The sequence below is a fragment of the Lichenostomus cassidix genome, chromosome 15 (genome assembly GCF_008360975.1).
Source record: "Lichenostomus cassidix isolate B80296 chromosome 15, HeHo_3.0, whole genome shotgun sequence".
Lineage (NCBI taxonomy): Eukaryota > Metazoa > Chordata > Aves > Passeriformes > Meliphagidae > Lichenostomus > Lichenostomus cassidix.
Genome location: NC_139496.1, coordinates 7835429 through 7863285, shown reverse-complemented (window position 1 = coordinate 7863285; position 27857 = coordinate 7835429). Strand labels below are relative to the sequence as shown.

General features: G+C 41.5%; 1 protein-coding gene across 2 annotated transcripts; it reads left to right on the top strand.

Moving 5' to 3' along the window:
* The first annotated feature begins 305 nt into the window (after positions 1 to 305).
* PPM1F (protein phosphatase, Mg2+/Mn2+ dependent 1F) lies at positions 306 to 25678 on the top strand. Of its 2 annotated transcripts, none has more exons than XM_085075849.1 (7): positions 306 to 518; positions 9196 to 9326; positions 12871 to 13070; positions 14180 to 14368; positions 15492 to 15635; positions 16545 to 16638; positions 17769 to 25678. In XM_085075849.1, exons 1-7 carry the CDS (start codon positions 343 to 345, stop codon positions 18137 to 18139), a joined length of 1305 nt encoding a protein of 434 aa, XP_084931975.1. In that variant the 5' UTR covers positions 306 to 342; the 3' UTR covers positions 18140 to 25678. The 2 variants fall into 2 exon arrangements, with proteins under 2 accessions (XP_084931975.1, XP_084931974.1); XM_085075848.1 differs by having other exon boundaries at positions 9193 to 9326.
* The last annotated feature ends 2179 nt before the right edge of the window (positions 25679 to 27857 follow it).

Genomic DNA, 27857 nt, shown 5'->3' with positions numbered 1-27857 from the left:
ATCCCGATGGTCCCTTCCGACTGAGGTTATTCTGCCATTCCGTGGGTGCTGAGCGCGGGGAGAACTCGGTGAAGAGGCATCCCTGGGAAACACCTTTCTGCTGGCAGAGAGGGTGCGGAAGGAGGGCACCAGGAGCTGCCGCGGGGAGAAAGCGGCGCTGCCGCCCGGTCCCATCCCGCCCGGTCCCTTTCCCCGCGGCGGCACCGGCAGCTCCATCCCGCGCTCGGGCATTGCTTTGGCCCCGCCCCGCCCCGCCCCGCCCCACCCCGCGCGCCCTTAAAGGGGCCGGCAGCGCTCCCGCAGCCCCGCCCCGCCCGCCCCACCCGGCCGGGCAGCGCCGCCATGGCGCTGGAACCGGAGCCGTCCGCGGCTCCCCTCAGCTCCTTCCTGAGGGACTTCCCGGCCCCGCTGGGCCCGGGGGAGCCGCTGCCGTGGAGCTCGGCGGGGAGCGGCGCCCTGAGCAGGGCCGAGGTGCCGGGCGCGCTGGCCGAGCGGGCGAGGAGCCTCCTGGGCAGCAGGTGAGGGGGCGGCGGGGCGGGCGGGGAGCTGCGGCCGGGCTGCCCGGGGGCGCCGCTGGCGGCCGGCGTGAGGGAGCGGGGCCGGCCGGCAGCGGGGCCGCGGCAGGTGCAGGGGCGGGAGGCGCTTCCTCCTGACGCGGGCCCGCCGGGGCGGGGGAGAGCCCGCAGCGTCTGCGGGGAATTTAGGCTCGGAGGTTAACTGATTTATTTGTTGTTCCCCCTTCCAAATTACTTTTTGTGACTGTTCATAGCATGCTTCTGTTCAGGCCACAGGCCCTCGGCCCCGTGCCTTTATAGTATTGTTTGTGTGTGCTTTTCAAAAATATTCCTCTCTTTTCAAAAATCCGTCGGTGCGGATTCAGTGACAAGGCTGCAATTAGGGCGATACTCTTGGTGAAGTGGCAATAGCGTGAATGCAGGTCCCTCAGGACACCTGTGTGGGTCAGCTTAGAGTCAGGGAGGGAGCGAGTGATGTGCCTCGCAGGGCTAGCAGGGCTGTTCGGCTCCCCGGCCCTCCCCAGGGGATGTGCTTGTGTGGGTTTCTCAAGCTGATGTTTGCTTAAAACTTCAGGATCATAGTCGCACCACCGCCTGAACACACAGCTGCTCATCAGTGATGTTTCTGTCATCCTTTGACTTTATCATTATAACCTTTATCCTGAACAGTTTAGGCGTCCTCTTTAACACAGCTAAGAATGTGGATGTGACTTACTTCTTTTGGAAGTCAGTGCTCCATCAAGAACAAGTTGTTTCCCTCCAATTTCTTGTCTCCTGATACTTCACTCTTCTTGCATTTTGGCAGTAGGGCCTGTGAATTCCAGTTGTTACAAAGTTCCTACCACAGTCTGTTTCACTAACCTGCTTGTACTAGTCAAAAACAGGGATTGGGGATAGTCTAAAAGAACTCGAGTGGTGATCAGACTGTGCTGTGGTTCTAGGGGTGTGGAGGAGACTAGTTCTGGTTAGGTGTATGCTGAATGTTACATGGTTACTAGAGGAATTTGATAGAAAGCATGGCTTGAATTGCTTGCCTTTTTAACTACCATCTGGTGAGTTTATGAACACCAAATAGATTCTGTTGTTGTTGAAAGTGTATAGGTGATTTTTAGATATTTAAATTGCCTGAGAAATTTGCTTCAAAAATCGAGTTACTCCTGTGCTCTGTATTATGGAGATGACTGTGGACATAATATCACTCAGTTAAATGGTGTGCCTAAACCTGAAGATGAGAAATGCATACTCAAGAAATACAATTTCTCAGTCTGTAGTTTAAAAAGTCCCGGATAATCATTGCATTAGTTAGTTGTGCTTTGACTAAATTGCTCTTGAACAAAACACAGCTGTTGCATTCCCCAGCAAGATTGCAAATTCATCACGTGCACTGAATCTTTGAACTCTGTGGAACAAGAGTGGTTCTGGATGAGCGCTTTAAAGAAAGAGTAATGCCAGTCTTGAACAAATACCACATGGCACCCACTCTGCCACGTGGGCCAGGCTGATGCTCTCTACAGTTGATTTAGAGAGGAAGGTATGAAGCTGTAGAGTTATGGGATATGTTATTCAAACTGCAGTGCTTAAAAAAATCAGTGTTTCTGAGCTGCATATCTGCTGACATTCTGTTGTTGTCTATTGGGCATGGTAGCAAGTGGAAACAGAGGAGGAATGCTGGTTTTGCAATGCTTTCATCTCACCTGTCACTCCTGTTGTTTACACACAGAGGAGCCTGCCAGTGTCAGAAACTGCATTTTTCACATACCTGCCCTGCAGCCAGTTCTGGCTCCAGAGCCTGTCTTGTGGAGCTGCCCAACTCCTGAGCTGGCAATTAAAAAAAAAAAAGGAAGGGAAAGAGAGCTACAGAAAGTAAAGCAGAATTGAAATACAGCAGTCTACTTATTTATCATTTTCACAAAATGCTTGTGAAATGCACAAATAGATAAGTGTTTCTATAAATTCTCGTGGCTGGCTGCAGGCAGCTTCGTGTTTGGGTGAAGCCATGTGTTTGGGTGTAGTATAGTGTACCTGAAATGTCAAAAGTAGGGATCCCTGCAGGATTATAGCTCAGTTTTGGACTCCTATGACAAAGACGAACCTTATTTTGCAGTTGCAAAAGGCTGCATTTTCCTGTTGGATAGGCTGAGTTCCTGCATGTGGAGAAAAAGACTGGTACAGCCCAAGGCCAAGACAGGAATCTTGTATTTTGAAATTGCAGGCCTTCTTTTCATAATCCCTGTAATTAGAAACTAAAACTGAAGTCTCTCATTGTGTGAGAAATTGCCAACGTTACATTTTCTTTCCCACGTTTGCTACTGTAGATCAACTCAAAATGCAGCTTTGAAGGCTAAGTGAACTTTTCTGTTGATGTGAATGCTCAATAAAACAAATGAGGCAATAGTAAGAAATAAGAGAAAGAATCATATTAAAGGTTTTAAGAAATGGAAAAATAAGGGAGAGGGCTGTCATTAGAAGACATTTAAATATTTGAATAAAAACTGTTGAAGATGCAGAAGTGGTGGCAGATTAGTGACTGCACCAGAGGTCATTGTAGTTGAGATCCAGTGATCTGCAGGCTGTCATTGCAGCATCCCAGACACATGGATGGCAGTTTGGTGAAAAATACACACCCTCAAATAACAATGTGTCAATCTACATAGGTATAACACTATGAAGATGTTATTGGATGTACCTTGCTGACTTCTGGCATTGATGCTTGTTCTGTTTCCTGAGTGTGAGATTTCTCTAACACTCCAGCATCACTGAATGTATTTTACATGGTGATTAGTACTGATGAAGCATTTCTCTGCAGATCAAAGTGTTGTTGGGAATCGAGTTTGACACCCAGTTCTGCTGTTCTGCTTCTCATTTCTGTGTTGTCAGGTACTTCATTCACATGTGCACAGATGTGTGGGTCATGCCCTGAAGGGCCCAAGCCAATAAAGGTCCAGAGCCAATAAAGATCCAGCAATATCCTCGGCTCATGGGACAACATATGGTGGTGTTTAGCTTGTTCTTCCAGTTGCTTGGAGGCACAAACCTTTGTGCCTTTCCATTGGGAGCATTGTTCCTCCGCTACTGATCAGGATTTCTATTGAGAAGAGAATGGACCAAGGAATAACATTAGCTGGGTCCAGCAAGGAGGTTCTGAATGCTGTTTCTCCTTCAAGGCTGCACACATATCTCTTTACGTGGAAGCAGTTGGATACATCAGGTTAATGTCCTAACCTAAAATTAATTATTTTTAAAAATTTCTGAAAATGCAGCAACCATAGTGAAACACCAGCTAAACCAACAAACCACTTTTGCTCCCTGTCAGGCCTTGCCCCTGAATCACTAATCTGGTGAAGCTTTGCGGATATTTGAATAGTTCATTTAAATCAATGGAACTGCCTGCTGCTAACTGCAGCTAAACATATACATAACGTTCTGAATAATTCAGAGCAGGCTTAAGTAGTTCTTGCTTTGCAGAATTTTGATTAATGTACACTTTGGGGTAATAGCTGTTCTGATAGTCTGTGAAAATAGTTGATTGTGAATTTGTTACTTCCAAAGCTTAGAAATTAACCTGAAATGTTCCTGACTTTCACTACAACAGAACATGAGATGAAATCAGACCCCCAAATATAGAAATTTCATCTTCCCCTTGGTAGGAGCTGAAACTTGTATAGCCATCCTGTGACATATCCAAAAAACAATGTGCAATTCCTGCAGCCTTCCTGTTTGAGGAGATTTACTACAATAACAGTTGAGAGACTTGGGCTTCCTGTTCTGCCCCCTCCCAAGTGATCTGCTGTTGCCTCAGCATCCTGTTTTTTGTCTTTGTGCTTTTCACTGTAGTGCTTACACCCAAGGTGTGGCCCTGGCATCTTTATTTCCATCATTCCCTGCTTTTAGAGTAGTTAATTCAGCAATTTTGATATTTTGATGTTTTTATGTGATTTAAGCATGAGGAGGGGGAAAAGAAAATCTTATATTGCTTCTGATTTGCCCCATCTCTCCTTAAAACTCTTTACTCTCTTCTTCTGTGAAAACTACCATCTACTGTGACCTCTGCTTTTAATAAATCCCCTAAAACTTCCTGATACCTAATTTGTACCATTTAGTGCAATGCACTGGTACTTCTCATTGCTTGGGAACATGTTTGCATATCTTGGTCTCATAAACTGTGTGAAACACCCTTTTTGTTGTTGTTTCAAGAAAAATAATCAATTTTGAAACAACATGTTTAGGGCTTAATTGAAAAGTGGCTTTTGTGGAATTAAGCCTCTCCTGTTCTGCTGTGTGATTTTTCTTCCTGCTGAGAATGAAATGGAAGTAGCAGGTGACTCTTCATTGCACGTTTTGTATAAAAACTGTTCAGTAATGACTGAAGGGCCTAAACAGATGGATTCTGGATTCTCAAGCTGCTGCTTCTGGTAGTTTCGTAGGAAAAGCTGGGAAAAAAACATTTCATGTAACCATAAGAGATCGAAATTCTGTGTGTGGCATTGTTTTTGTATTTGTTTTGATTCCCTGTTGTTCATCTCCTTTAATGACCTGATGTCATTAACACAAGAAACAACTTCCTGTGCATTGTAGGATGTCAGATGTTCTCTCCTTAATGGATATATATTTGTACTTTCTGGCCACCATCACCCTGGGAACTCTGAGTACTGCTCTAATAAATGCTAATGCTTAGAGCTGCTTGAGTGGAAACATTCTGTGGTTGATTACAAGAATAAAAAGAGAAAGGGAAAGAAAAGTAGCAGATTGGGGAGAAAATACTGAATACAAGCAGCTTTTGTTTGAGGAAACTTGTGACCTGCTATTATTTTGGCAGTGTGAGAGGATCTTTCACTTGCTGGAGAACTGCTGGCATTTGCAGATCTGCACTAAACCCAGTGCTGATAGAGCTGTAACATGCTAGAAACACACACGGAGCCCGCAGTGACAGGCTTTGCCTCCCTGGCAGACCTGTGCTTTGTGTGATCTTCTGCTGTTACAGAGCCCATGGAGCAAATCAGGGCACAAATGTATCTTCCCTCCGACATCAGACAGCTGCAGCTGACTTACTCTAGAGCTTGTGCTAGCAGAGATAGCACTTCTTTTTTCCCAACGTATGTGCATACGCACACTCTGAAAGGAAAAGAGGATTATACAGGGGTGCTCTAGCCTGCAGTTATCACTGTAAGTGTGACAGCTGGTCTTTTGGAGTGAAATAAAATAGATAACTAAATTGTGTTAGAGCAACAACATGAACAACAAGAGAAGTGAGTTCTGTTCTGTAATTTGTGGCAAATCTAAAGTATGCAAAATATCATAATTGCATTCTACTTCCGTGTGTAACTTTATTTTGGCCCAGAGGTATGTATAGCAGCAGGAGCTTTGCATAGCTCCTTTTACCAGTACTGAGTGTGTCCAGTAGTCCAGAATCTTTCAAGGAGGAGGCTGGTATATAAATTTAAGAGTGTTCTTTATTAGCATAAGTATTGCTTTACTCTTTAACTTACGTCTCTTATCTGTACTCAGGTTTTTGAAACGAGGCTTGTATTTTACTGTGAGTGGCTGGAGGATATGAACTCCACTCTCCAGCCACTGCTGATCTGACTTTAGCTGCTGGTGAAGCTACAATGCCTCATCTGCACTGTTACAACATGCTTTAACACTTTAAAAATATTTTTTATTGTGGTCAAAACACACCCTTTATGTTAGCAAAGTAATAGCCTGCGGCAAAGAAATTCAAAGTCTGTTTACTACTAGCCTGTGTGTGCTGAGGCTGAGTGTTTAGTGTTGTGTGTGTCATAGAAATAGGGCTGACATGTTTCTTCCAAGATTCTCTAAAACTACCATCCTCTGCACACCCCACCAGCTTTCCTCTTCTTCCCAATACAGTTGGTTTTCCACTTAGGATACAGCTACAGTGTTCTTTCTGATTCATGGAGATTAAATTATGCTTGGTTCAGCTCATCACCAGGGTGTCTTGGGCTCCTTTGAAAGGAAGATTTTAACAATAAGTGACATTCTTCTTTGCTTACAGGAAAGGTTTGAAGTCTGTAATGGTAATTGCAGTGGGTTACTTTTGCACTGGTTGCCATAGGTACTGTAGCTGCTTCCAGATACTCTCCAGCCAAGTGAGACCTTGTAGCTCTCAGCTAAAGCAACAGTTCTTGCTCTTTTTTAATGACACATTTTGTTAACTCTTGAAGTCTCTGATTTAGAAGATGAACTTAGAACTTGTAAGCATTGAACTTGAATGAAAAATGCCATTCCTTGGAGCTCCATTTACCTGAGCCCAAGTAAAAACCAGTCTTGGCAATGTGGTAATGTTATAATAAAGAGTTTATAAAGTAATCACAAGTATGTTGTGTTCCAAACTGAGATTGAACTAAATAGGTTGGGTAATTTTTTTAGATTTTTATCTTTTGTCAGTGTGTCAGAATCAATTGTTTGATGTTGTTGACTGCATAACAAAATCCCAATAAACAATCACTTATATATTTGCAGAAATATGGAGGGGGAGGAAATACATAGGCAGCAAAAGTGAATGAAGCATATCAGTGCTGAGGAATCATTGAATTTCCTTTTTAGGAACTGTGTGGCAACTGGAAAAAGTTGAAGGATGTGACATAATTTGTAAAGTTTTTCTTTGTTACAGACATCCTGTAAGCAGAGGTTTATACAGGACTTGTGCATTATTGCACTTAGTGGGTTTCCTTTTGTTTAAGCTGCTTTTTATGGACCCAGTTCAGCAATCCTGGACTCTGGAAAGCAGAGATCGATGAAGTTTAAAATCAAAGTATTAAGCCCTCTTCTGATGCTGAGCTGTGAACCCAAGCTAGATTTGCTTTTTTTCCTCCGGCATAGCAGAGGAATTCTGAAGATGTCTGAAGCTGTGGCTCTCATTGTGCAGCTAAATGCATAGCTGTTTTCTTGATGTTTCTTGTCTCTATTCTTGGAGCTGAAACGTGCTTTGATTAAAGCTTCTGAATTTCAGCAGCATCACCAACACATCTGATGTTGTTTGTGCGGCTTATATTTTCATATTCCTTTCTTTTTCTCTTATGCAAACAAAAGCAGGAAGCAGCATTTTGAAGGGCAGGGGGTGCCATATCTGTTTTGGATGTATTTCTTGCCTGACCTTTTAAAAAGTTGTCTGTCAGTGTCAGAGCCATTATAAGTGGGCATTGTTACTTTAACTGAGCTAGGAAAGGGGCTGACTCCCCTAAACATATTAGACTTAAAAAAGAAATAAAAAGCCACATTCTGTTTCCCCTTGATGTGACATGACTGCAGCTAGCACTGAAAGGACTGCAAACACATTGCCATCTATTTGAAGTACCGAAATAACTCATTAAAGTGGGCCGTCACTGCCACAGAATGTGTAGCATAAAGCAGGCCTGTGTTGGAGCCTGCTGACTGACACAATGCTTTCTGTTTGCTGCCACGGGAGGTACTCGCACACGGCTGTGAGGATGTGACAAGGCCTCTTTCAGGAGCACAATGGCAAAATGCATTTCAGCTTGTTGTCACTGGGATCTAAAACCCCGCGGGCTTCCCCTCCCTGCCCTTCTGTGTGCACAGACCACTCAGCACTGAGCAACATCACAGACCAGTTGCTCCCACCATTTCACACTCCCCAGCAAACCAGTTTTATGCAGAACTTTCTAAATGTTTCCTGGCAAAACAGTCTTGTCCTTGACTTGCTGTAGGTGCCTTAACGTGGTATTTGCTTTGGTTGTGTAATTTGATACTTTGTGGGAATGAAACACTCCATGAACAATGGATAAAGTGGCTTTTTATGGATGTTGATGCTTGTTTTTCATTGTGCTCATAGAAATGACTGGAGCATGTGTTGTGCACTGTAGTTATTAGTGTTTGCCATGAGACTATAGTGAATATAGGTGTTATTTTATAGTAGCCTCATTTTAGAGTTGGATGTGACTTATGTTTACAGATTCAAAAGCATTCAAAAGAAAGTGTGTTCTTATAAAGCATGTGGCTCAAATAAAGTATTGAGTGATCAGGAGAGGGTGAGCAGATCATGTAGCATTGTTGTCATGTAGATGCCTAAAAGCTTCATCTAAATCACAAGTCTTGGAGTCTCTTCTTATCCTAGTCCCCAGTCTCAACTCTTTGTACCCCTTTCCTGTGTGGTTTCTTTGGAAAACATCCAGTCAGAATAAACTGAATGTTAAGGGCTGTAGGTTAGCACTAAGCATGACTTTTCTTGTGAAAGGGAGTTCCAAGTAACCATTTTAGAGATTTGCATCTACCACAATGCTGAGATCTTGATGCTGTCTGTGGTGAGACTGTTGACTGCAATCAAGAAATGCTGTGTAGTGAGTAGAAGCAAAATGTGTGTGTTCAGAGGCTGGAATTGAAGGTAGCAGTTTCCATCTGAGAGCTCAAGAGAAGGAGGTACCATCTGTGACTGGAGTGTGAGGCAACAGTTTGAAAATATGATTCATACACTTCTTCCTCTTTGCATTCTTGAGAAAGCAGTTGTCTAACTGAGAATCTTACTAAAGGTTTGTGTGAATAAATATTGAACATATGGCTTTCTCTACTAGTTTACTAATGAACTTGGTATTATTGTGTGTAATGCTTTCTAAGTCTGAGGTCACCAGCCACACACTGGTGAGGTTGTAGCTCAGTTTAAACTAATGCAGTCTGTTTTGCTTTCCCTTCCTTTTCTTACCAGCAGAGGTGTTTCACCACTTCTTGCAGCATCATTGATCCATGCTGCAGTTGATGAAGTTCTCCAAACAGACTTGACTGAATTTAAGCTGCAAAATGTGGAAACGGAGGGAGAAGGAGATGAGGAAAGGTTCACCTGTAAGTATACTACTTTTCCGTCTGTGGTTTTCCCAGAGGCTGTCTGTCAGAAGACTTTGGTGTTTTGAAATGTTTCCCAGATTTATTTGGTTAGGCTGCCTGGCAAGCAGCAGTGAATGGAACTTCATTTGCTTTTGCTGTGTATCTGTGGGATGAAAGGAAGCTGTACTAGTTCTGCGGGCAACATGGAAACACAGTGTCTGGAGCCCTGACTGATCCTGTGGGTTGGCTTTCTGGGAAGGGAAGAGTGTGCCCTTTTCCCTTTGGTAGGGTGACCTTAGCTCTTGTGTTTTGATGTTGACATCACCACAGTTGTTGTACAGCCACACCAACACCTTCAATTCATCCATATAAACCATCTTGCTTTTGTCTTGGCAACCAGATTCTGGCTCTTCCACAGCTTGAACATTCTGAAACTCCAGATCTCTCTCTTGGCAAGTTGCTCAATAGTCTGTCGTTATTGATGATTTCTTCCCACTCTCCCTTATAAAAATGGGCTGCTGAGAGAAGAAGAACCTGATGCATGTGTCTTCTACCTGAGGCCTGCATTTTTTCCTGAGTTAGCTGGAGAGAGAATAGGCATTGGTAACTGAGTACTGGGTTTGTGCCTTGTGTAACAGATGGTCCTGCTGCGTTTACGTGCTGAAGCGTTTAACATTAGACTTCACCAAACCTTCAGTCCCAGTGCCAAGGATTTAAATGGAGCAGGATGCAGGCAGAGTAGAAGATAGAAATGGAGGAGAAATGTCTTAGGCAAACCAGTTTGTTCTGTAAGAGGAAATACTCACCCTTCCATTTCCCTGAGATGGCTTGAGAGGCAGTTCAGTGTGCCCCTAACAGGGCACTGCAATGGCCAGGATATGACACTTCCCAGAAGCCTCTTTTAGCGTTCACATCCAAGTCTGAAACAGCAGGAGGGGGAACTCAGTTAATTAAGTCATGCTGCACCCTGATTATCTCATCCCTCACCTTAATGTTTGTTAGCTTCTCTTACTGCAGCTAACCTGGCCTGGGGCAGGATTCTGCCTTGAGGGGGAGCTGGCAAATACGAGTTCAGTGTGACCAGATCCCTGCAGCCTCTACAGGAAAATCAGAAGCAGCATATTGTAACTCACCTAGGATAATTACGTAGGTTTTCACAAAGCAGTTGGAAACTGTTACCAGAGTATCCTGCAGTCACTCTGCTGCGGACTCTTTGTTGACTCTCATGTAATTATGTTTGAGGTGAATTGTAGCAGTAATGGAAGACATGAAATGCTATGTTTGTGAGCCTAGGATTATAATTTGTTGTTCTGGGTTTTATGTAAATCTTGGGCCAACAACCAAAGCGAACCCTATCTGAATGATAAAGTGATAATGTTTAGAAACAGGGAGTAATGAAGAACTTGATAGGACATGGACACTTTCTTGGTCACAAGCATCTAATATCTCTGGTTACTGTATACTGGGGACATTTGTAGAATATTCAGGCTGCTGTTTTACTCTGAAGGCCATAAAGATAGGACTGGAGCCTACTTTTAGGATAGCACAGGCAAAGCTGGAAAATCCTTGGATAAGCTTAATATTGTACTAGTTCACATTCTCTCTCACTATTACTTGTTGGAAAATGCCCCAGAACCCTCCCTGTTCTGATGGGTGAAACCTTCTTTAATTTCCATTTTACATATTCCTGTGTATTTTGTTTGTTCTTTCTTGTGTCACCATTGCCATTTAGATCAAATCTCTATTGAGCATTCATTCCCCTATCAAACAGAATGGAAATCTGCTCATTGTTCAGGTACTTGCATTGCCTGATCACAGCAAGGAACTGCTACTTTAAAGGCATTCCGTTTTCTGCACCCATGGGCTGTACTTGTTTTCCCCATCTTGTAATTGCTATTACATCACTTGAACTGTACAACTAGAAGGAAAGATATTCCTTGTGCTACAGCACAGTATGGACTCCCTGCACTGCAGTAATAAATTTGCCCAGAAAAAAGCATTCTTGGAATGAAAAATAAGTGATTATATAAAAGCAACGTGGGGGGGGAGGGTGTGTGCACGTGTGAGTACCACTGTTTATGGTATGCTGCAGAAGCATTTCTGCTGTTGAGGTACTAAATTCTTTGTCAGATTTCACAAGCTTAATATTTAAACAGCAATATGTGCCTTCTGGTCAGTATTAGTCTAGACATTTACAAATATGTAAACTAATAGCTGTAGACAAGGCTGTCTAAGATGCTGTCCTACTTAGTTATTTTATAGATGGGATGATTTCATATTTAAAGGTTTTAATAGCTTGCCCGTTAACACCTTCATATTAAGAAAATCAAAACCATAATTTTGATTAATATGTAGTGGCTGCTAATCAAAGATGTGTGTTTAAATTTAAGCTTTCAATTCTCCAGGCCCAGAGATGCATCTGAAGCTGGCCAGCCACTGACTGTTGCTGAGAAAAAAAAAAATGCTTGAGAACCAGGAGTTATCAAAACAAAATCTGTGGAAACTTTATTGCAAGTAGTGTTAGCAGGAGTCAGGATAAAATAGTTATAGGAAAGATAGTTCATGGGCTGCAGTTCTTTAGAATATACACTAGTGACCAGCAAATTATTTTTGCTCTATAAATGTTCTTTAAAGTGTGTTTTGAAGTTAGTTGATTTAGCATTGAGGCAGGTTTCCTACTCAAATAACAAAACTTTAAATTGTTACCTGTTTGGAGGGAGACTGTTGCAAAGCTAGACACAATGCCAAGCACCAAGCCTTTCAGTCTGATGAACAATAAGTTTGGATTAATTGATCTTTGGGATCTATCCAGAAAAGGATTTGAGTGTCTGGCTGGAGCTTTTCATGCTATGCCCAATGGATGTTTGCAGTTCTGCTCTGTAATGACAAAGCTGGAGAGTAGCGGAAGTGTTCTGTCCCTCCAGCACCTACAACCGTGAGTATTTAAAAAGATAAAGATAACAGCTTAAAATTCTAATCTGTTCAGCTCAACTATGAGTTGAGCTATTGACCTAAGCAAAACATCCTCAGACTTCCTTGTTGTTTCAGTGGAAGTGGTTCAGTAGGACATAACCTGACCCAAAGCCAGGCCTATGCTTTTGCAACCCTTGTGTCCAAGGCAACAGCAATCTCATCTTCAAGGTTTTTCTGCCCACTTGATGATTCCCTTTTATTTTTCAGTAGGGAGGAGCTCCTACAACTGTATCTTACTAAATTTACTTAGGTAATAACATTTATATCTAATATGCCAGACTGATTTTTTTTTTTAGGGTCTTTATGATTTTTGTAATGTAATCACCTGCTTGATAAGCCTCTATTTTGAAAAAGAACTAGCAAGTAAAGAAGCTGCTGTTATCCTTAGTGTTATACTGTTTTCCACTGCAACTTTCTCTCCACATTATTCTCAGGACCTCATTTTAATCCTTGCAGAGCCTGTAAAGACAGGATGCTGGATATGTGTATGTAGCTGTAGGGAAAGAAACTTGAAGGAAAGACAGGCCAAAGATGGGGTAGAGTAGGAAAGTGGGACACAGCAGTTACTGTTTTGTCTCTGTGCTGTCAGTGCTGGATGGGGAGTCGCTGCAGCGCTGCTTTTTTAACAAGCTGAGGGATGTGTGCTCCGAGTGGCAGAAGCAGCTGCCACCGCTGAGGCCACTGACGCGCTTCCTGCTGGTGTCCATCCATGCCATCCGCAACGCTCGGCGCAAGATGGAGGATCGCCACGTCCTGCTCCCGGAGTTCAATCAGCTCTTTGGTCTATCAGTAAGTCTGCACACAACAGGGAAGGCCAGCTGGGCAGCTGTTCAACATTGCTGGAAGCACAGGGGCCTGGTGATGGATGATCTGTGAATTTGTTGCCATAAGTTATTTATCGTGTCTGCACTGGAGCAAGGACTTAGTCACTCAGATTGCTGGAGGCCAACTACAGCCCTGGTAAAGAAGTGATGCAGGGAGGATCTTGCGACTTTGGGATTCATGTCATAAGTTATGATATGGGGAGATGGGAAGTTCACCTCGTGTTATGTTGCTGGAGTTGCAATGTTCTTGTGACTGGCACAACTTATATATGGATTGAGAGCAGCCCTGAGGAGCAGGACTTGGACTGAGGAGCAGTTTGTTGATCAGAAGCTCAATGTGACCCAGCAATGTGTGCCTGCAGCTCAGAAAGCCAAATGTGTCCTGGGCTGCATCAAAAGCAGTGAGGGCAGCAGGCTAAGGGAGGGTATCCTGCCCCACTACTCCACTCACATGAGACCCCACCTGCAGAGCTGTGTCCAGCTCTGGGACCTACTACGTAAAAATGAGATGGACCTGCTGGAGAGAGTCCAGAGGAGGACACAAAGATGAGAGGGCTGGTGCACCTCTGCTGTGAAGACAGGCTGAAAAAAGTGGGATTGGTCAGCCTGGAGAAGAAAAGGCTCTGGGGACACCTTATAGCAACTTCCAGTGCTTAAAGGGGCTATGAGAGAGGGGCTTGGGGCAACCTGGTCTAGTGGAATGTGTTCCTGCTCATGGCATAGAGGATGGAACAAGATGGTGTGTAAGGTCTCTTCCAGCCCAAACCATTCTATGATAATAAGAGCAGAAAGGGGGAGAACAGCAGTTGTACAAGTGCCAGTTTATGAAACTGCCAGGGTACTACATAACCAGTAGTCTGCTGCTTTAATTCCAGGTTATGTTCAAGGGCATTAAGTGACTAACAGCAAACGAAGAAAGGTAGTATTCCTGCTAGGTACCCATTTTGTGCATTTTGTGCATGTATAAGTTTGTATGGAAGAAAGCCAAGAGTAGCAGTTTGCTTGTTGGTAGCAGTCTGTGAGCTATTTTGGTTTTGAACATGAATGTCTTCCTCTGTCTCCCTGCCTGCAAAGGACGATGTTGATCGCGCTTACTTTGCGGTGTTTGATGGCCACGGTGGAGTGGATGCTGCCAATTACTCAGCAACCCACTTACATGTGAACGTTGGGTTACATGAAGAGATTGTTAAGAATCCAGCTGAGGCCTTGAAATGCTCTTTCCAGAAGACAGATGAAATGTTTCTTTTTAAAGCCAAAAGAGAGGTGAGTGGGTAGAGATTAAGTCTATTGTATTTAAATAACACTGAGAACTGTTGGACAATGTGGTATTATCCAGAAAATTCTGACAGTAGAGTTTATTTGAATCACTGACTTCTTTATGAAATTATACTACATATAAAGGTTTTGTTTGATCAAATTATTTCTTATTTTGAGGAAAACCAGTGTTTGGGAGTTCAAGATGAGTAATTGAAAAGAAATGCTACAGTGATTTTAATGATTCTGACATACCAATTATTTGAGAGAATACTGGTGCCTCTTTGTCTAAATCAAGCAGCCTCTAGATGTTCTGTTGTCCTACCTCTTACCTGGAAAAGAGATTTCTCTCTTCCTGATAATATGGTCACTGTCTTCCTCTTTCTTGTCCCACCATTAGTGTCACTGGTGGTTATAAGTGAAAAATGTGTTCTATTATTTAAATCAGACTCTTCAGTTCATTAAACTTATTGGTCAGCTTTGAATTGAGTTGGTATGAACATTCTTTCTTCAAATCTACCTTACAGAGTTTGAGAACTCTTAGAGTACTATGGAAATACTCATTGTCAGTATCTTCATTTCTGTCAGTGAGGTACAGAAGAGGGACCAACATTTTCATGATGTCTGACTCTCACTAATCTGTGCAGGGAATCTAGGATGCTTAGATTTTTTTTTCCTTTGACATTCTACTTTAAATACCCAAGGATAAGGGGCTCTGTGTGGAGCAAGGTATCTGGTAGTTGCTAGTGTTAGTGGAGGATGTGAAGGGGATTGGATAGAAATGTTTGTTTGTGAAATGTCCATTCTACTGAAATTCAGACCCTCTTGCTCTTCTGCATGTCTGTGTTTTAAACAGTAGAGCTCTTAGTCTCCTAGATCAGTTTTGGAATTAATAGTAAGAGAAGGAAGAACATAAGAGACAGCATTAATCATCTGCATATTGGAAAATATGTTTATAAATAGTTTATTTCAAGTCTCTCTACTATCTTGTACTTTACTTTCAGGTACCTGAATTAGGATTAGCAGGTCTAATCAACTTCATTTAGTGTGATTAAACCTGTATTCAATATTGCCATATATCCTAGTAGGGCTTGTTGCATAGTCACCTGACGCACCTGTTTTCCTTCCGCAGAAGCTGCGGAGTGGCACGACAGGCGTGTCTGCACTGATCGTAGGGAACAAGCTACACATAGCATGGCTGGGGGACTCTCAGGTGATGCTTGTGCAGCAAGGCAAAGCTGTGACATTAATGGAACCTCACAAACCAGAAAGAGAAGTAAGTCTGACTTGCTTTTTCCTCTTAAGTGCGTGATGGCAGATTGTCTCTTGAAACCTTTTGGAGTCAAGCCTTTTTAAATGTTTCGTGCTTTACATAATTACATATATTGTATAGTAGGATGTATGGAGTTAACAATTTCTTGTTTTGCATTCACTCCTGTGTCTTGACAAGGGGATCCCTACACCTTGCCCACTTGAAAGTACTAATGAGTGGCACTGATAGTCCTGACTTCAGTTCCTACTCAGACTGTCTGTTCAAAATTTGCAGTAATTAAAGACTTTCACAGGACTTTTGTGTGTGAAAATAAATCTGCCTGTTACAAAATATCTTAGTAATTTAAGAATAATTATTTTAAATGTTAGCATAATGCAGGTCTTTCATTATATGCAGTACTGTCATTGAAAAGCTAATGCCAATCTACTGGCCTAACTGGCTTAAAGTGTATTGCATTTTCTATCTATTTTAAATAGCCAAATATTTTATTCCAATGAAATTGGATGGGGATATTGCAAGTTTAGCATTGCATGACCCTTTACCTTCATTGCATGAATATTTGCAAAACTGAGTAGCCAAAGGAGTATCAATGCGAAGGCAATTGTTACTTAGCCTAGTTAACATGTATTTCATTCTGAACATTCATATAGTGACCCAGTTGTTATATGGAATGGGAAGAAGTGGCAGGAAAATTTACTCATCCATATGGGAAAGGATGTGACAGTACAAAAACTTGAGAATTCCACTTCTGTGTGGACAAGCCATAGCAGGGATGGAAAGTAGTGGCTTGTTTCCAGTAATCCTAAGTGCATGTTTCTGTGCTAAATTCTGATGTGTGTATTTGCTATATTCATTATAGAAATACAGAAGCTGCTGTAGCAGCATAAAAAAATATATTCCACTGTTTTTCAGGATGAGAAAGCACGGATTGAGACTCTGGGTGGCTGTGTAACCTACATGGACTGCTGGCGGGTTAATGGTACCTTGGCTGTTTCCAGAGCAATTGGTGAGAAAAATCATCAGAATTAGTAAACTTGGGATTAAATTTGATTGAAACACACCACCTGAGACTATGTTTACTGTAAATGGTGTCTTGTTCAGCATCAGACAAATAGTAAATGACTCCTTACTGTCCTTCCCATAAGGCAAGGACTGACATGGCTTGCAGCTACATCTTGGTTTTACCATGGGCATAGAATGTTGTTTTATTTTACATACTAGCCATGATAGTCCTATTTTTTTTTATTACTAAGTTTTTTGCTTCTTATAAATGCCCAAATTATTGTAATGTTTTACAGTAGTTTAACAAGTGTGTAGCATTTAATTTGTAAAAGTGGAGGAAGCAATAAATGTTTATTTAGCCTTTATGTGCTTGAATGTCTGAATTGTGAGGGGTTTTTTGCCCACTTTAATATGAATGTATCTTTTTCCTGACTGCAGGTCTTTCTGTCTAAGTCATATCACTGCATTCTCCTTCAATATCCAGCAATTTAGGGCATTTTAATTGTAGTATTCTTACAATCTTACTAAACAAGCTTACTTTGCTAATTGCCATCTCTGGCAAAAAGAGAAAAAAACCCTGGGCAATACAGTAGATAAATGTAATGTATGAGTGGGAGCAGATTAATATGGAATTTGTCTAATGCTATTTCGATCACTAACAACCCATATTTAATAAGTATGGGCATGTAAAACTGATGAACTAAACAAAACGAGCAGATTCTTAGAGCATTGTGCTGTATATCTGGATAGCTAAGAAAAATCTTATTTTCATGGCATTCTGAAGACTGTCCAAGAGGCACGCCTGCAAAATGAAGGCCTGACTAGCTCCTTGCACAAATATATTTCTTAGAGAAAAAACTTAGGGATAAATTCCTTATTTTCCCTGCAAAATTAGGGGAGCATAAATTAAAGTAATTGCTCAGAAATCCACTGGATTTAAGTAGGTTCCAAGCGTCCTTAAAGAAACAAAAGTCTTCTGTGCTTATTCCACAGCTTTTGACTACTCTTGTCCTGTATCAGGCACCTCTGGAACATGATCTGGCTGTCCTTGAGGATGGTAAAAGCAATGGGTGGGTGAAGAAGTAACTGTTTACATCTGAAGTAATAAAGCCTTTGCTATTTTGCTTGTCTCAGGTGACATATGCCAGAAGCCCTACGTCTCCGGTGATGCAGATGGAGATTCCTTCGAGCTGACTGGCTCAGAAGATTACTTGCTCCTTGCCTGTGATGGATTCTTTGATGCCATCAAGCCCTATGAGGTCGTAGACTTGGTCCTGGATCACTTGATGGAGACCAAAGGAGTGGGGCTCAAAGCAGCAGAAAGACTGGTGGCTGCTGCCAAGGAAAATGGATCCAGTGACAACATCACTGTTCTGGTGGTGTTCTTGAGGGATCCTCAGGACATCCTGGCAGACTGTCTCAGAGACTCTAAGAGCCCTCGGGCTGATGATGCCCAGAGCTCACCCTTTAACTTCCTCAGCTGTGAGGCAGCAGCCACACAGTGACAGAATCTGTTAAGTCCAGAATGTTCATGTGAGTTCATGTAAGGAGCTGCTTTCCACTGAAGAAGCCTCTGATACAGTAGGCAAAATGTTTCAGGAAAAAATGGCAAATGGACAAACATGGAACAGAAAGGCAAGACCCCTTTTACTGAGTTCCTATTTGTCTTTTCCTTCTCCCTTTCTTCCCCCTCCCCTCAAAAACCACTGAGCAGACGTGGAGATTTGTACAGCTATTTCATCTCTGGGAGCAGACACTAAAGTGTGGCCCAGGGCTGCTGGTCATACCACTCTGCCCCACAAGTGGTAAGAAGCTATAAGTATAAGCTAATGAATGAGAATATGCATTTCATGAATTCTGAGTGAAAATTTAAATTAGTGCTTAAAAAGAGCACTGTTACATTGTACTTAACTGTGATGTTACTTTGGAGGTTGGAGGGGAGGAGCTGTCCCTGCCACAGAAAAGCTTCCTGTGTGTGTTCTGTAGGAACAGGCTCGGGGTGTAGGGCCTGGGTGACACCAGTGTGCTGTGTAAGGTGCTTTTGGTTTGTACCAAAGATACTACAAGAATGATGCAGCCTCTTTATTCAAACAGAAGCATTTAATTTTGTGTATATGGAGAGGAGAAAATGAAACTGGATGCTCCAAAAAAAGCAGGAAAGCTAGCTAGAAATACCCCAGGGAAAATGACAGAAAATCAACTGCTTTCTGGGATGCTCTGGTTTATGAACTGGAATCTGCTATTTAACTGCACTGGATTATTTCTCCCTAACAAACATGCTTATTGGCTTTTTGGCAACCTGAAAAGACCCCTCTTGTGGTATTTGAGAGAGATCTTTACAGTTTGTGTGCTCAGGCAGGTAAATGTGCTCTTCCTGCCACTATTTTGTGTACTATAACAAAGGAGAAATTTATTTTTATTGTGTTTGTTGATTTTCTGAACTTTACATTTGGAGGAATGTTTTGCAGTGTTACTTTATTTTATTGTGGTTTCTATTTAAACTGGAATTCTAAAGTGGCTCTGTCTTTATTATCTGGTGTAAAAAAACTGACTACCCTCAAGTGCCTTAAATATTTCACCCAAGGATTTCTGGCTGCTTGTCATGTTCCGGTGAGCCAGTTCCTAGACTTTAAAATGTGACTTTTTGTTTTCATTAATGCACTTAAATGTTTCAGTTTTGTGAATTGTTTTAGTAGTAACTAGGTTTCAAGAAAACATCTCTTTCATTGTTGCCAGATCTTGTGGCTTGTAGAGAAAGCTTCACTGTGACTTACTCCTTGCCCTGTGCAAAAAGCTCTAGACAGTTAACCATAAACTATCAATCTGAGTAATTATTTCATATAAAAAGAAGTAACTTCTGACCTTCACAAGAAAATTTAACACAAACTAGAAACAATTTAGGAACAGTTTTTATGACAGTTAATTTGGCCACACTTCATGAACCTTTTGGGTCTGAATAACTTTCTAAGGAACTGTGAAGCTCAGAGGTTGAAAGAATTGTAATGAATGTGTGAGGGTGTTGCACAACTGCTCTATTCATGCCATGCTAGAGCCTCTGGTTGTGTTTTGTCTTGCCTGGCTAGCAGAACTCCACAAGATCTGAAGGCTCAATGGTAAATTTGTTATTAATTTCAGTGTCTAAACAAAAAGTGCTTTGCATCTGGCAGCAAGATTGTATGCCGCATTTAGAAGCACACGTCATTGCAATATGTCAGTCCTGTTGACTAGAATATGGTGAGCATTAATGTCGCTTAGGGAGGAAGTTTAGGTAGAAGAGCTGGCATGGCTCAGAGGAAGAACAGAGCAGCACTGTCTGTGTCCACAGAGTCTCTGGATCCTTTGCTGATGTGGGATGATGCAGTGACCCACAGTGTTTGCTGGAATTACTGTGGAAGATCCAACCATTTTTAGCACAGGAACTCCTCAGTGAGCTCCTTTCTCACTACACAGCAGCTCAGACAGTGACGGCCTTGTTATGCCATTGGAGCTTTTCTTCTGAGAAGGTTCTAAGCAGTTTGCAATCCTATATTTTGCTGTCCTAAAATACATGGGGAAGGATTTCCATTGCAGCAGCCTGGTGGGGTGGGCATCAGTGTTTGTAGTGAACCTGCTTGAGTTAAGGAAGCCCTTACACTTGTGCAGTAAGGCCATTGGGTTTATCAACTCATCTCTCTATGATTCCTAGCTCAAATATTCATTCCATGATAAATCCTGATGACCACTAGTGCCTCTTGGTGTCTTTGAAATAGTTCTGTTGTTAGTATAGTAAGAGTCATGCAGAATTGTTTCATTTCATTGCTATCTGAGGTTTATCAGGAGAGACAGAAGCTATTGCATTTATGAAGGTAGGTTTGAAATGTTGGTAAGTTCATGGTATGGTTTAGTTTCTGAAATTTGCCAAATTTCCTCAAAGGTGGAGGGGACTAAACAAGCCAAACTCTTTGTAATGATTCTTTTATTTCAACCTTTTCTGGGCAGATTTGCATTACAGAGGAAAGAAAGTCACAAGTCTTTTGATGGATGCTTGCAGCCATGTGAGAATATCTTTTTTGGCTTCAAATTTGATAATTTCTGTTTTATGGTGGGCCTTTAGAAAGCTCTCTGTGGCAATCATAAAATCTAATTCTCAAGCAATGCTCTAGGGAAGAAATTCTGCATTCTGAGAAGCTGTACCCTTACAGTTCTGTTCGTTCTGACTGACATAGTACTTCATTTCTTTGAGATGTAAGTGGATAGGAACAGTCTTTGAGAACTCATACCGATTGCAGTGTAGATTAAAAGTATTTTTTGTTTTCAGAGACTTTCTGCTAGCTTTAAAAAGTCTGGTCAGGTCTGCAGAAATTGTAATGGATCGAAAAAGACAGTTTGCATCCCATCAGCAGAATAAGTAATTCCTAATGTGCCATGTCTAGGCAAATCTCAAATACTGTTTGGAGGAAGCTATAGAAATTAGCTGAAGGATTCAAGGCAAATGTTCAATAATTTTCATGTCTTACTAGACTCCAGATGAATGTCTGCTGCTGCATTTTAGTGCTCAGCAGAAGAAAAATTGCTCTTTAAAGGAGGCTGAATTTTTAAAACAGCGCACTTGCATTCTTTTGTTGTTTGATTGGAAACTGGCTTCAGTTGTTCTACTTTGTGGATATCCAGCATCTCTTTTGCTTATGGGTAATTCATGCTTCTACCTTCCCTTCCTTTTCCCATCCTCTCCTACAAAGACACACACCTAAGACAGTGAATATTCTGAGTCTGACAGAGACAAGATTAAAATTTTACAAATGACATTTGTTGGGATTCGTTTTGGCTTTTTTTTTTCTGAGAATACAGGTGATAGAAATGCAGGAAAATTTTTAGAACAGAGGGAGATTAAGTAAAATCCACCCTCTGAGTGATGGAGGAGTGAAAGAGAGAGACAGGAATGCATTTAAGTATTATTAATGCCTATTTTAAAAAGGAAGTGGGCTGGAAAATAGAGCTACAAATGTCAGTTCTTTAGAGCGAAATACCAGTGTTTGAAAGAATTAGAAGCACACCCATTAAAAAGGCAGAGCTCGTCTTTGGTAACTCTGTCTTCAAACAGCCAAAGAAGGAATGGCACTAAAAGTGTCCAAGGTGACTTACTGTGACCCCTCAGCGCTGCCTTGGAAGCTAATGCTACTAAATGGATTTTTCCAAACCTCCTCCCATGTAAAGTAGTGCTAAGAGGGAGTACCCAGCCTCTGCAGGTCCTGGTCATTGTGCAAGTTCTGCTGTGAGTAAACGTGGAGTGTGTTAATGAGTGGAGGGGATGATGAGCCCTGGAAGATGAGTAATTGGGCATGGAGTGGTTACAGCAGAGTTGGCAGTTGAGTAGTGTTTATCACAGTGATGACTTTAATAGCATTTAATAGACACTTATCTCAATTCAAAGTCAGATGTGATACTGCTCTTTTAAAAAGCATTTCCAATGCCATTAACTTTCTGTTAGGAACCACTAAAATTTCCATTTTTTTGTCAGATGTTGGAAAAAGTGCTTCTCTTGCTTTCTCAATTCTAGAGATAAGTTGGCTCTATGCACTGGAAAACCTGTTTTCAGTTGATAGTTTAAATCAGTTCCTTGAGGTTGAAGCTTTCCTCCCAGGTTAAAGAAAAAAAACCAACCACCTAAAAACTAACCTAAAGACTTTAAAAACTAAGTTTAGAAAGGTGTTTCTAAAACAAGTGGCCAAGGACACAGGTATTTGTAAATGGCATTGCACAAAAGGTAACCATCAAATACCCTCAAACTATAAAGGGCATGGCCAGTAAAGTCAAAGTTAATATTCCAGCTCTACTTATTTGTAAGTCTGACTCCGTTGGTTAAATTATTTGTATTCTTGTGGATGCATGTACTGAATGTACAGCACCAGCCATTTCTAGTCTTATAGTACTGAAGTATCAAGCAAATGCTTTAGGGAGAAGGTGGGGGTATGTTAGCCACAACAGAGCAGATTGCAGATGATTCATGTATAATTTAGCTCTGGTTAACCTTGAATTAAATTTCTCTGCTTAATTCTATTGCTGTCCTTTTTGCAATTGGGCCTGTGCCTTCAGACAGAATCCTGCTAGGAAGAAATGGTCCATTCCCCCTTTTTGAGGAACAAACCTTGCTGATGAACAAACTGCTGCCCAGGAAAGATTGGAGAAGGAGAAAGATGAGCCTTCAAATGAATGCAGAACTTCCTAGTCTACATCTAGTTATGTGCTCTCCTGAAACACAAGTTTATGGCAGGTCTTGTAGCATTTGAGTAGTGCTGGAAAGCAGGGGGGTTTCTGCCAAGCTCATCATAACCTTTTAAACAGCATCAAAACCAAGAGGCTGGTCCTCTCTGTTACTAAATTGAGCCACTAAACTAGCCAGCCCTGTGGAGTATTTGTTTTGCAGCATTGACAGCTCTAAGAGCTAAGCCAGACACTGCATGTGTTTTGGTTGGGTTTAATATATTTCTTGGATTTTGTTTTATTTTATTTAAAGCTATTTTTATTTATATCAGTCATGTCAGCTGAGAAGTAAACAAATGGAGACTTGAAGGAGTGACTGCACCTCTGAACATGTATCTGTCATATATACTTCTTAAAATAATGCCCTAAAATGAGCTGATAATCTCTTGAGACAGATAACCTTATCTCTGCATGGAACAGGAAACCAAAATCTTCCAGAGGATCACTTAAACCTTTATTTTGGTGTGACCCATCAGATGTGAAGGCTCGCAAGCTGTTCAGCGTCCCCGGTTTAATGCATGTTCTGAGCTGCGTGCTGCTGCTGGTGCACACAAAAATAAACAAGGGACAGCTGTGTTGGCTGCATGGAAAATGTAGCAAGATGCAGCTTTTGTTAAACAGAAGATGACAAAATCAATAGGAAAAGAAATGTTTTCAAGCTTCTTGGAATGCAAACAATGGAATAAAAAAAAGCAGCCTAGAAGAGTTGGCAGTGCACTGTCGGCTGAAAACCACTGTTTTAAGCAAATGAATTTGGCTGCTTTGTAATGTCTGTTTTATTTTGATAACAAACTCCTCTCAGTCAGAGTTTTGTGTCTTATTATGTGCTTTTTAGTTGAAGAGACAAGATACATTCAGCTCCTTAGAAAGTTAAATATATCTGGGCTTTGTGACTAGCTAGATTCTGATTATTGAATTTTCTCTCAACTATTAAGCCTGATTACTAATTTCCAGGAGATATTAATATATCAAATACTGAAGTTATTACTGATTAGATGGTTGTGGATTTCCATGCAAAGGAATGTCATTCGTCCTTCCTGATCTAGTGGATCACTGCTTGAAGTTGTTTATCCCTTTGGAGGCAATACATTAGGCAGGTAGAAGGTTTGTTGCTTTGGAAATGGAGTTGGAATGTGTGACCATCATTACTGCCAGGAACTATTTATCCTTTTATCAAAGCAATGATGGTTCTTTTGGATGTCCTAGGATAAAGAGATAATAGCTAAGAAACTAGGGTGATCCTATGGGGACCTTCTCAGGGCAATAAAAATACTTTCTTTCATGGTGCCCTTTATAACTTTGTGAAAAGGCATTTGGCTGAATATTGGATGATTAAGGCTGCTTTCTTTGTCTGTTTTTTCCCCAGTTTTTTTTTTCCTTCAGTGTGTTTAATAGCAAGATACTTGTTTTATTTGGGGTCAAAACTTTATATTGACAAAAAGAGGCCAGTATAAAGTTTTTAACTCTAAGTTCCTTTAACTTAATGACTTTAATTACTTTTACTTCCTCTTCTGAAAGCCAGTTCTGTTCTGTGTCCTCCCTATTTTCTTCCCAATTTTCTTTTTCTCTATTTTTTTATGTCCTTTTACATTGTCAGCCCCTCCCTCCCCAAAATGCTGCTTTTTAGGCTGTAAAATCTATTGGCTGTTAAGTCAGTTTAGTTGCCACTTTATAATTTTCACTTCATCTGTGTCCATAGTGAATGTGGTCTGATCTTTGGAGGCCTGCAACACCAAGAGTGTAAAAAAACCCATGTCAGCTAGGAAGATTAGAGACTACAGTAACTGTTGTCTTTGGCATGGACCAGTATTGGCTATGTAAGAAGAAAATCCTGTTATTTGTGTCTTCCTCCATAGGAACATTTAAGCTTGTTTCAGGTAACAATAGCTCTCACCCCAATTACAGGACTTTAGAAACGTTCTTGTCTTTGTATTTCCTTGTTCCTGCAGATTGTTTGTGTTTTCAAACATTTGCACTGTTGAGAGTGGGGGGAGAAGCCTTCTGCCTTCCTTCACCTCCCCAGCTCTCTCTCTCTCCCACCCCAGTTGGCCAAGCAGTCAGGCTGGGAGCAGCAGCACACCCTGGGGCTCAGCAACCTCTCAGTCAGTGCCATTCTTCAGGGTCTGCTCTGTACTGTAACGTCAGTCCTGTGCTTGTGTAGTGGTAAGTTAGACCGCTGTAACTACTCCTGCTGACTTAAAGATGTATGTTCTTATCAGTATTAAAACAGTACAAGAGCAGAGCTGTTGCTTTAGGCACATTTCTTGCCGCTGTGTTGGCTGATGAACCTTGAATGAAAGTAAGAGGGCCAGTGACTTTGAAATAGGAGCTGTTAGCCAAGTTTTGTAGAATCATAGTCCTTATTTATTTTGTATGCTAATCTGCACTTGTGACCCTGAGCAGAAAAGCTGCAGTACAGCAGGTTTTATAAGCTGTGGCTTAACCAGTTATCTAGTCTCTTAAAACTCTTATTTAAGCTGACTGGTTTTATGCACAGGTCAGAAACCTGTTGTCATTGATCATTAAATGCTATGCATATTGTACATTCATTTACATGGATTGTTCTAATAGTTCTTGTGTGTATTATGCTGCATTACCTTTTTTTATATATGTATGTATTGCATGAGGTTTAATTGTTGGGATTTTTTTGTATTGTCACTTTTGTATTCACACAGTGCCTCATGTATCTATTTGCATATTGCAAGAAGTTGTGTGAAAGCAGTGATTGGAAACAGGTGGGGATAAGAACTTACCACTGTAGGATCTGATGTTTCTGAAGTATTAATAAAGTATAGTGACTTGAAGCACTGTTTGTTTCTTTTCTTAAAATATGTTTTTCGTTCTAATATTTCAAGTAGCTCATGTTGCTGCTTTTTCAGGTGGGTCATGTTTCACATCTTTGAGTAGTTAGTTACTCTGTCTCACCATGTTATCTTCTTCCCTAGGGCTTTTCTGGGAAAGGAGATCAGTGGTAGCACTAGAAGGAAACAATCCTTGGGATCACACAGTGTGCTTATTTGAAAAGATGAATGTCATTAAAACCATCTTAGGACTGTGTAGCTCTAAGTCATTGATTTAATCTGTTCCTCCTTTTTACCAGCTGACCACAGTGACAATGCAGGTTAAGTGGGGTGTACTACCTGTGTCTTGCAGTAATGGGGTAATGATCTGAAAGACCCTGTTGCTGCAGAGATGGTGATAATTTGTTATTTACTTGCATACTTGTTAAAGAAGTGGTCTTTGGCCACTGAAGTGGAAGGCTGGAGAATGAACTCTCAGAGTATGTTAAGGCTAATTTACTACAGAACATAGAGGAAGTTCTAAGAGGGATGGTAACCTGAAATACAAGTTAGGCTTGGAAGCTAAGCTAACTTGTGTGATTGTTTCTGAAGTGCAGGTGTTCATATCCTGTAGAAGAGGAAGACAAGAAGAGCAGGACAGAGACAAGAGACATGACAAAAGGCAAGCTTTAACAAGGGGATCTGAGAGATGCAGTCTTTCAGGCACTTTGTCTAAATGCTTTTGTATTTATCCTAGTGAGGAAGAGAATAAAAGTCTACAAGAACCCAGAATGCTGCCATCACAGGGAAACAGATAAGGTATTTCTTGAAATACAAAAATAAGTATAGCCATAATGAATCATCAGGTAGATTCTGGTCAAGATGTTGTGGGCATGCTTGAACCTACTTCAGATCAAACCTCAAGTCTCTTGAAAATACCTTTTATTTCATGGTTCAAAATGTCTTTGGTTTTTCTTTTATTTTTTTTACAGCAAGAATTGTAGGGGTAAAAATTCACTTGTAATATTCTCTAAAAAAGCAGCAAATTCTCAGAAAAGTGTAGGCTGGGGATTTGCTTGACTGGGTTTAGCAGCAGCTTTCCAGCCTGTGATTCACTGGGCTCACCAGGGAGCCCAAGCAGCAGCTGATTGCCACTGTTCTTCCACGGTTTTGTAAAGCGGCTGTGGGAATCCATCAGCCAGGTAACTGCACAGTCCAAAGGCAACTACACCTGATCTTTGCCAATGACAACACAGAGCTGAACAAAGTCACTCCAGTGTCTCATGGGCATCCCTGGCACTTCCTTACAAGGGGTGCTGCCTTCCTCTAGGTCTGAGCCCATTCCAGCCGCAGTTGAGAAAAGGACTGGACATCACCGTTTCTCCTTGCAGGTGCCAAATATTGGCTTGGCTGTCTCCTTTTAAATAGCAGGAGAAGAAATCCAGGCATTGCTGATTTTTGGCTGTGCTGTCATACTCGTGACTGTTTTCCTTCTCATCCAGCAGGTCCCCACTACCCATGTGTTCAACATGGGGCTCAGAGCCAACCTTCTGCTCCAGGATCCCAGTCATTGCAGGCTGTGTTGCTGGAGGGTTTGAGCAAGAAACAACCAATAAACCTATGAAAATGAATGTAAAGGAAGAGCCCTTTGATCACTTTGGGTCAGTTGTTCTAGCCATGCTCCCTCCCAGCTTCTTGTGCACTTCTTTCACTGGCAGAGCCTGGGAGACTGAGATGTCCTTGATTTAGAGTAAGCACTGCTTAGCAACAACTACAGCATCAGTGTGTTATCAACATTATTCTCACACTGAATCTAAAACACAGCACTGTACCAGCTACTAGGCAGAAAATTAACTCTATACCAGCCAAAACCGGGGCACAGCTCTGCCAACTGCCTGCCTTCTCTACCTGGGAAATGGAGTGAGCAGAAATGCTTCTTCAGAGACAGGGAGAACTTTAAGAAATATGGGCTCTCTTCTATTAATGCAGATTTCACATCTCTGCCATTTGGTGAGGGATAGATAAAACATTTTATGCATATAGATCAAGTTTGCTATTCAAGTAGCACTAGTGTAGATTACAGGCTTTCCTCTTACTTTCCTCTTACTGTCTCTAATTTTTTTTTTTTTTTGAGAAATCAAGCATAACCTTGAATATGTCATGAAGGAAGTGATTTGTAAATTTTGTGTAGAGACTGCAATGG